Source organism: Notolepis coatsorum, assembly GCF_963971535.1.
Source record: "Notolepis coatsorum genome assembly, chromosome: 8".
Classification (NCBI taxonomy): Eukaryota; Metazoa; Chordata; class Actinopteri; order Aulopiformes; family Paralepididae; genus Notolepis; species Notolepis coatsorum.
In genome coordinates, this window is record NC_140172.1 from 15,271,451 (window position 1) to 15,282,225 (window position 10,775).

The 10,775-nt window shown below is 38.9% G+C and overlaps 1 protein-coding gene across 1 annotated transcript in view; it reads right to left on the reverse strand.

Moving 5' to 3' along the window:
- Window positions 1-10,775, reverse strand: part of camkk1a (calcium/calmodulin-dependent protein kinase kinase 1, alpha a) — a 146,173-nt gene that overhangs the window by 43,735 nt on the left and 91,663 nt on the right. Inside the window, exon 11 of the mRNA XM_084319663.1 lies at window positions 4,476-4,563. Within this exon, the coding sequence (XP_084175789.1) occupies window positions 4,476-4,563 (88 nt within the window). The remainder of the gene's footprint in view (window positions 1-4,475; window positions 4,564-10,775) is intronic.

Genomic DNA, 10,775 nt, shown 5'->3' on the forward strand with positions numbered 1-10,775 from the left:
ATCGTGAGCAAAGGCAGAGATGTGGAACTAATTATTTTGACAACACCGAAAGTGCAGCAGCTCCTGGCACCTTCTCTGCATGACTTTAACCCTTTCACTGCCACACTACAGAATTGGTTAACCCTTTACTATCACACTACAGACGGTTAACCGTCGGTAGTGTGATAGTAAAGGGTTAACCTTCTGTAGTGTGGCAGTGAAAGGGTTAACCTGCCGTTGTGTGGCAGTGAAAGGGTTAAGGCTAGACGTGTATACGTGATCTAATATTACTCACAGTATTTGCCAAGAAGATTCCAGTGATGAAAGATTTGAGTAATAAAGATGAGTCTTTTCTTTTGATAAACATTGCCAAGGCTAGCTATTTGTAGGTCTGTTTACCCAGTACATGGGAGTGCGTTGGACAACGTGTTTTGTGTTCCACCTGTTAAGGTCCCCCAATTGGAACTGCTGTTCTCATCATAAATCGATCAATACAGACTGTTGTGAAGGATCAGATTAAACCGAATATATATATTTATTTATGGATATATATTTAATAGTATTTGTATATCGTTTGATATCCCTTGTATATTCTTTGTACATATACACTGAATATCCCTTTAGTCTACTACAGCCCATAATAGTTCATTCTCTCATTGGACAAGAACCTGGCGCCAGCAGACAAGCCCCTTGAGTCAAGTTCAATAGTGCCGACGAACATGTCCCAACTAGCCCCGGTTCCGCGTAGGAATACGGCTACCGAAATACGAATGGTACTATTTGTTCACCGTGCATATAAATATGGCGCAAGTAAAGTAGAACTTTTTTTAGTCCATTAGTCCTTTACCCTCCAACCTAGTAACAGACGTGAAGCCTCACCCACGACCCACGTGTGGTGCAGTATGGCCTATTTGGCCCCAGAATAGGCATTGAGACCTCGTGTAAATTCATAGCTGAATTGTCATAGTTTGGCACTGTACCGTCGAGTGGGACGTATTTCTATTAAGTTAATAATAGTCTATTATGTATGGTGCATCGTGCGGTATCGAGTTCTAAAGTGAGTAGCACCCCCTTCGCCTCCTCGTGTTATCTAGAAGCTTAACCAGGCTGGGCAGACCACGTGTGGTGCTTGCATCCGAGGAGTTCTAGACGAGGACCGAGGGGGACCTGCACATTGGATTACCTACCCGGACGACTGCTGAGCCTATACGGCATGGAATATCTATTTGCTTTGGGTGCTTTGATTTGTGGAGCGGATAACAGCCAACGCCGGTGAGTGTTGGAATTACCCCCGAGAGGAGCCCAGGTGAGACGGCGCTCAACCCAGACCGAGGCCGCCTCGCTTCTCCTTCGTTGTGGACCTACAGCCTACAGCTACCGTCTACAAGAGGGCCCAAGTGTATTCATCTGTGGATCAAGATCCTGCGGGCACTGTGTTCTGTACCTGAATTCTCCCCAGGAATCGTTGGCCAGATGGGATGCAGCTGACGGCTCTCCAAACCCCCCCCCCCCTACTGACTTACAACCAGCAGGACCCCTTTAGTATCCCGCTATAATCCTTAAGTACCATCGCTATAGTTCCCTAAAGAACCAGGTTGTATACTTGCTTCCTGCGTAACCAGAGATTGGACATTCAGTGTTGATTTGCCTACGAATACTCATTTGCCTTACAAGTGCATTCAAATCATAAATGTAATTAAGTGAATGTTGTATATACCTTTTGCTATATTAAACCTTCGACTGTTATATTTGTGTGGACCTGATTTCATATGTGGGAAAGTGTTCATCATACTTAGATATCGTGTACTGTATGGCCAGAAGTTAAAGTACATCAAGCGGTAGTGGTTTAATGATACCATACTTATCAATACAGTCAGGGAATTGTACCCCTCAGTTACACAGACCGTATTAATTAATGTTGTGTTTCTTTTTCAAATGTAGCCAAGAGTAAAGACCATCAAAACAGCAGTCAAATTGTATATTTTCAGCACTAAGAGACCTTGGGTCTCTTGAAAGGCGCTATATAAAATGAAGTTATTATTATTATTATTATTATTATTATTATTATTATTATTATTATTATTATTATTATTATTATTATTATTATTATTATTATTATTATTACTACGTTTGTTTACCGATGTTTTAATATTTTTTTTCGAAAATAACAATTTCTTTGAATAATGTGAAAAAAAGGAAATGACTAAATCCAGATTTAACACTTTTTGCCATTGGAAAGAAGCGATTTGGCCCTATCCATAGATGTATGACTTGGCCATAATAAGGTCATTTATAGGCCTGATATTCTATATTATATATCCAAATGCATTATAATTCAAATTGCATGTGTGCGGATGGCAGAATTCAGTACTGTATCAACAAATCCTTTTGTTTACTCATCTTCCCTTTATTAATTTGCTTAGGTTTTTTGTACACGTGATCTCAAGCTGAATGAGCTCAGTGAGCAAACTCGGAGGTTCCACAATTATAACATGGTGTTATTCACTGTCAAAGATGCAAAGAAAAAATATAATTTATATTCTCCTTTGTTTACTCAAGCAAATCTTTCTGACACTGGGAATACATTCCCAGAGGTCCATAGATGTTCCTAGATACCAAGAACATGCACATTGACCTTGTAGAAGTGGAGAAATCTTCCATTTACTTGGGCATGTACTTTTAGGTGGATTTTCTGAAAATAGGGCTACGGCTTAACAGGCACATACAGTAACTAAGATGTGATGTAGAGGAGCAATAACGTTTCTATCTCCTGTATTTCAGATATGCAGATTTAAATGTATGCTGCTGGTATACTGGTAGATCGATCCACTTCTGTGACCCTGGGTCGGTCATTTGACTTTGAACAGGTAAAGGTACTGGTGTCACCAGACCCCTGGTGATAACCACTCTGAATGATTTACCAAAGCATACAGTACTAGGGTTAATGGTGAATTGGGGTTCTCTTGAAGGCAACTCAACGGAGATCAAGGATAACCTCATTGTGTCTGAGCGTCTTAATGAAACCCTCTTGTTATAACTCAGCGATGCTCGTAGTGTGGAATGCTCACTGACCAACAGATGAACCCTTGAGATGGAGAACCATATAAGTCCGTTTTAAGATTTGAACAATGTCAGATGAACAACGGTTCCAATCTTAAATGCCCTAAATTGAATTGAATTGAAAACCTTTATTTATCCCGAGGGGAGATTCAAATGTCCATCACAGCATAACGGCAATTTAAAAACAGTAAAAACAGTTAATGGGAACAGTTACATAACATACTCGTATTAGTATGTGTTAAAAACAATATGGACAAATACATAGGGATAAAAAAAGAGCAAAAATAGGGCCAAAATAGAGCTAAAAGTGGTGAAAAGAAAAAGAAACAAGTCCAATCGTGATGTTAAATAATTAAATTAATTGGTTACAGTCCACAACCCAGCTCCTCCAGTCCACGGCAGTTGGCCCGTCCTGGCCCTGCCTGGTTGTGGAGCCTGATTGCCACCGGCACAAAGGACTGCCCGAAGCGCTTTAAAGATGCTACATTGGAGTTATGTTACGTAAATTCCTAGTTAGACAGAGTACTTTGGGATGTGGTCTATCACGTTCAAACTTTAAAGGGATAGTTGTGATTTTTTTTGGAACCCTAGTCCTATTTGATACTTACCAGTAGAGGCCTTTCTCACCACCATGCCTGTTCCATATACCAGCTCCAGACAGTTAGTCACAAACCAATGCAAAGTCATTGGGGTCAAGCCGTCAGTATAAACCTACTGAAGAGAACTGAAATCTACTTTGTGTGCCCTGTGGAGTACATTACAGTTACCTTCAGTCAGCTTGTACAGACAGGAGCTTGTCCCCATTGACTTTGATTGGTTTGTGGTTAACTATCCGGAGCTCAGTATGAGGAACAGCATGGATTGTGCTGAGTAAGGACTCTACCGATCCAACAACATCATTGGTACAGTAAGAAATAGGGATACAGTATATAGGGATCCAAAACATCAGAACTAGTGATTTGGTTTGACTTTACACAAAATGGTAAAATACATGAGCTGTCCAAAAGAAAAATCTAAAATCAAGAGAGATTTAAATGGTTTTTCTTCTCATGGGTACTTTGATCTTATGGTATTTATTTAGTATATATTATATATTACATATTTATAGGTATATTTATATAAATGTATTTATATATAAATGTATTGGATTGTATAGAAATACAGCGTTTATACATATAATTAACAATAGATTAAATTATAATTTGTGATAGTTAAAAAGGGGTAGGAATAAAAAAAAAAAAAAAAAAGTGTATACTTCTTCCTACTCCTTTTTCGAACAGGGTAAACTAGGATTTGTTTATCTGTTTCTCTTTTTGTTGTCTTTTTTTAATTTATTTTTATTTGTATATGTCAAATGAACAGATAATATTTTGGTTTTTATACTTAAAATCTTTCATTCATTCACATGACGTGTCGTGGAGTGGTCCTCTCCCTACCTTGATCTCTGGCATGGTGATCCTGGTGTCTGGGTCCTTGTCAAGCATTCGCAGGATCAGCGTCCGCAGCTTCTCGCTAATGTTTGGCCTGACGGGTGAAACACACAACAACAACATCATCATCGTCAACCTTTATTTATTCTCGAAAAAAAAACAATCGAGGTCACCCTCATTTTCAATGTCGTCGAGACTTTACAGACATTTCAATCCACACATGTCTACAATATAACAATAATAAATATGAATAACTATCTATATAGTATAAAATGAACATAGGCATAAAATCAGGACACAAATTGACAGAATAAAAAAACAATGCATTAATTGCAGACATAAGAGTAGGTATAAAAGACAATAAAAGTAGTGCAATGTAAACGTGCAGATTTAAGAATGGCATAAAATAAGTACAAAAGTACAATGTCGCTCGAAGGCACGTGAACCCCCCCCGGAAAAAAACGCTCACAGGAAACGCTCACACCACGAATAACACAGCTTATTTCTCTATACAAACAAACACTCAAAACGCTAGATAAAAAACCAAGATCTTACATTTACAGTTACATTTAGTAATTTAGCTGAAACGCTTTTATCCAAAGCGACTTACAAGTTCTGTACGACAAGACAGCAAGAAGGGTACAACTCTATCAGCTGAGTAACAATGTTCATCAAAGTGTTGAGTGCTACAGTGTAGGTTAGTATATTAGGACAAGTGCATGACAGTAAGGTTAGTTAGGGTTAGATTTTTTTAATACATTTTTTTTATTGCATTTTTTTCAGATAATGATTGAAGAAGTGCGTCTTTAGTCGACGGCAAAAGATTGGACGGGTTTCGGCTGTCCTGACTGGGGTGGGCAGTTCGTTCCACCATTGTGGGGCAAGGACTGAGAATAGGCGGCTTCTCCTTGATGACCCTCCCGGAGCTTGGATAGGAGTAGGTCTGAGGCGGCCAGAAGATGCAGAGGGTAGGGGTCTTGAGGGAAGGGTTCATCTTTCCATCATTGTGCAATTTTACAAAAATATAGACTATTAAGTTGGGGAAAACCTTGTTCTCTTTAAGAACTGCTGCCTAATGTACAAAATCCGACATAACTTGGCACTCTGCAATCACGTCCATCCTGGCTCCTGGAGGCCAGAGTCACCAGAGGGACAGCCAGAGGAGACTGTGAAATCCCCTTTAGAAAGAGCGTATTTGTTCAGTCAGCTTTCTCTTATAAAACAGCGCCTGAGTGGAATAAAATCCCACAGAACATTAGAGAGTCCATTTCATTCAACGCCTTCAAGTTTAATCTCAGGAATTGGTTGATGGATAATCAAAGATGTGAACACTGATGTGTATACTATATGGGGATTGAACTGTGTATATTGCAAGGGTTAAATTATGTATGCTATTGCTAATGTGTTTGTACTTGTGTTTTAATCTGTTTTGTACTAGGTACTAGCCCATTATTTCTGGCAGGGGGACTGCCAATGTAAACTAGCCGTTTGGCTACAATCGGGTACATTTACATTCTATTTTATATTAATGTTCCTTAACCTTCTGTATTGTCGCAGTGAATGGGTTAACCCTTTGGTAGTGTGGTAGTGAAAGGGTGTCCCTCTCTAACAAATAAATTGAAACTGAAATACTTGACGTATGATTGACACAAGTTCACGCGTTGTCATTCTCATGGAAGCACGTGGGACGTCTTGCTTTCACATATCGTAAGGTGTAAATCACACCGAGACACGGCCGTCACACGTGTGCTCACGTTCGAGAGAGAAACACCACGAGTGATGATGTGATGAAGATCACGTGGGGAGAAAAATGCATGTGGTGTGAAATCAGGTGAACGCGCACAGGATCGCATCGATTCCGAAGAACGTGAGTTTCCTCATGGGGAATTCACGAGCGCTTCTGTGAAGGAATGATTGAGGTGACTGTGGAGGAAGATGGGGTCATTATCTATATGTTAAACTATATATAAGACTAGAATGCAGCACCGAGCCAAGTTCCTTTACGAGATTATAAGGTATTTGAGAAGAATCATAGTGTTTCGCCCACATCTAGCCTATGGCTAGAGATTCCAAGGTTTAAGAAGATATCAAATGAGCTCAGCTAATCAGGGAAACATCCTCATTTCAATAACGTCGTCAAGGCACTCGAATAACTGCTCATCGCAGACAAGCTCAAACAATGTGTTAGAATCGGTGCATCCTTTTGACGTATGAAGAGAAACTGTGATTAAAATGTCTTCCTCACTTTTGAATCTGATTAAGGTGGGATTTTAGTCAAGCGGCGGGCGGCTTAAGAGATTAATCACAATGCGATTCACAGCTATTTTTGAGGATGTCATATCTCTTGCCGTTACAATAAAGGCAGAAGAAATTAAACAAGATTTAAACGTGGTCTTGTGTACCTCAATTAGTAGCACTGCTAACGTAACCTAACTAGTAGCCTAACACTACTAGAAGGTTCCCAAAGTAAAAAAAATCGACACTTACAGTCAATAATGCATATGACCCCGTCACATGCCTTCGAGCAACACTGTACTTATTGTACTTATTCTATGCCTATTCTTATGTCTGCACTTTCTACACTGCACTACTTTTATTGTCTTTTATGCCTATTCTTATGTCTGCACTTTCTACACTGCACTACTTTTATTGTCTTTTATACCTATTCTTATGTCTGCACTTTCTACACTGCACTACTTTTATTGTCTTTTATGCCTATTCTTATGTCTGCACTTTCTACACTGCACTACTTTTATTGTCTTTTATGCCTATTCTTATGTCTGCACTTTCTACACTGCACTACTTTTATTGTCTTTTATGCCTATTCTTATGTCTGCACTTTCTACACTGCACTACTTTTATTGTCTTTTATGCCTATTCTTATGTCTGCACTTTCTACACTGCACTACTTTTATTGTCTTTTATGCCTATTCTTATGTCTGCACTTTCTACACTGCACTACTTTTATTGTCTTTTATACCTATTCTTATGTCTGCACTTTCTACACTGCACTACTTTTATTGTCTTTTATGCCTATTCTTATGTCTGCACTTTCTACACTGCACTACTTTTATTGTCTTTTATGCCTATTCTTATGTCTGCACTTTCTACACTGCACTACTTTTATTGTCTTTTATACCTATTCTTATGTCTGCACTTTCTACACTGCACTACTTTTATTGTCTTTTATGCCTATTCTTATGTCTGCACTTTCTACACTGCACTACTTTTATTGTCTTTTATACCTATTCTTATGTCTGCACTTTCTACACTGCACTACTTTTATTGTCTTTTATACCTATTCTTATGTCTGCACTTTCTACACTGCACTACTTTTATTGTCTTTTATACCTATTCTTATGTCTGCACTTTCTACACTACACTACTTTTATTGTCTTTTATACCTATTCTTATGTCTGCACTTTCTACACTGCACTACTTTTATTGTCTTTTATACCTATTCTTATGTCTGCACTTTCTACACTGCACTACTTTTATTGTCTTTTATACCTATTCTTATGTCTGCACTTTCTACACTGCACTACTTTTATTGTCTTTTATACCTATTCTTATGTCTGCACTTTATGCATTGTTTTTATTCTGTCTAATGCAAATTTTATGCCTATGTTAATTTGGTGTTATTTGCTGTGGGACACTTTGGGGTGCGTTCCATGTGTGAAAGGTGCTATATACTGTAGATAGAGTTATTATTATTATTATTATTATTATTATTATTATTATTATTATTATTATTATTATTATTATTATTATTATTATTATTATTATTATTATTATTATTATTATTATTATTATTATTATTATTGTAGAAAATGGATGCATTGAAAATGAGGGTGACCTCAATTGTCCTTTTTCGAGAATAAATAAAGGTTTGAATGAATTCATTGAATACAACAGTAGTAGTAAAGAGAAGCCAGCAGTCAATAATAATGATAGTGGCAACGTCATTAGTTCTAGACCCATCGATACAGGTGATCTTTATCTTTCTTTATCAGCTCTGGCTCAGCAGCAGGGGTGTAACGACCTCACAACGATTAGATTAGATCACGATTATTCAGGCAACGATTCAATGCATCATGAGATCTCTTCATTTTACCACGATTCCATTCGATACATTTTTTATCAGTTACATTTTCAAATTGATGCAGTTGACTGGAAAACAACCTATAAGATTCCCTATATGGGAAGAGCAAGGCATACACTCATTAGGGGATGTTTTTAACAAACAGGGTTTTTGTAGTGATAAAGAAATACGCAAAAAATTTAATCTCACCAAGTCCACATGGCTTTTTCACAAACAGTTAGAGCTATGTTTGAAGTCTCACGGTGTTCCATTAGACAGACCAATTGAACACCACAGATACCACAAATTCTTCTACGCAAGAGAGACATCGAGAGGTTTTGTTTCAGAATTGTATCATCAATTACTAACGTCCTCGTATGAAACCCTCCAACTTGACTCTGTCTGGAGGAGGGATATACCAGACCTGGAAAATGACTTTGATTGGCAAGGAGCCTGGGCAAATGTCCGACTTACATCAAGGAACCCGGACCATCAACAAATCAATCTTAACTATATTCACAGGACATACTTGACTCCTATAAGACTGTGCCGAATGGGGCTTAAACAAGATTCCAAATGCACCCAATGTGCAAATGGGGACGAAGGGACATTTATGCACATGTATTGGGACTGCCCACCAGTTAAGACATTCTGGAAAGATGTGACCCAACAATTATCAAAACTCGTATCTTGGAATATACCTGTACACCCCTCGGTATTACTATTGAACGATGTTTTTGAGTTTGCAGTGAATACACAGCTAAAGAGATTGGTTTTATCGGGTATCACAGTAGCCAAAAAGCTGATCGCATCACGCTGGTTTCAACCGGAAAAAATGTGCCGTAAAGTTTGGTTTCTTACATATCTCGATGTAATTTACCATGAAATATCTACAGCAAGAATTCTGGGTCTCAATGAATCCAAAATGTCAATGTGGTTAGAAGTGGTGGAGAGAATAAAAGCTAGCTTATAATGGTAGTGTCTGGTTAGGTGCGAGGGATAGTGGAGGTACTTCCCAAGGTGGGGTCCGGGAGGGGGGGGTTCGAGCTGGAGCATATGTGTGTAGGTTTTTAGATAACAGGTATTAGGGGTATATCTTATATAAGACAATTAACTAAAATGTGATCTCATTGGATGTGCTCTGACAATTAATGCTTGTATATCTTATCGTGTGTTGTCATGTTTGTTTATGTGTTTGTTTAAAAAAGAATACAAAAATAAAATACAAATTGATGCAGTTGAATCGACACATTAGGATTGATGCATCATTACACCGATACTGAGCAGTGATGCAGAGAGAATGAGAGAGAGAGAATGAGAGAGAGAATGAGAGAGAGAGAGAATGAGAGAGAATGAGAGAGAGAATGAGAGAGAGAGAGAATGAGAGAGAGAGAATGAGAGAGAGATAATGAGAGAGAGAGAGAATGAGAGAGAGATAATGAGAGAGAGAATGAGAGAGAGAGAATGAGAGAGAGAGAATGAGAGAGAGATAATGAGAGAGAGAATGAGAGAGAGAGAATGAGAGAGAGAATGAGAGAGAGAGAATGAGAGAGAGATAATGAGAGAGAGAGAATGAGAGAGAGAGAATGAGAGAGAGAGAATGAGAGAGAGATAATGAGAGAGAGAATGAGAGAGAGAGAATGAGAGAGAGAATGAGAGAGAGAGAATGAGAGAGAGAATGAGAGAGAGAGAATGAGAGAGAGAATGAGAGAGAGAGAATGAGAGAGAGAATGAGAGAGAGAGAATGAGAGAGAGAATGAGAGAGAGAGAATGAGAGAGAGAGCCGACGGACACGGTCGGTCCACAGAGCGCTCACTTCCCAGGCAGCGGCTACACTTAAGAAATAAGAGGTTCATCAGAGGAACGATCCTTAGTAGCAGCGACCGGTTAATGGAGCTTCTGTCCCCGTTCAGTAATGTTAGCCCCCCCCCCCCCCCATCCTCCCTCGAGTATAAATCCAACCAGTCAGAGGAGTACGCTGAGAGAAGACACTTTCATTAGCAGTGTATTTCTCTCTCTCTCTCTCTCTCTCTCTCTCTCTCTCTCTCTCTCTCTCTCTCTCTCTCTCTCTCTCTCTCTCTCTCTCTCTATCTTTCTCTCTCTCTCCCTCTCTCTCCTCTCTATATATATATTTCTCTCTCTCTCTCTGTCTCTCTCTCTGTCTGTCTCTCTCTCTCCTCTCTCTGTCTCTCTCTCTCGCTATACGTGAAGACACTTTCATTAGC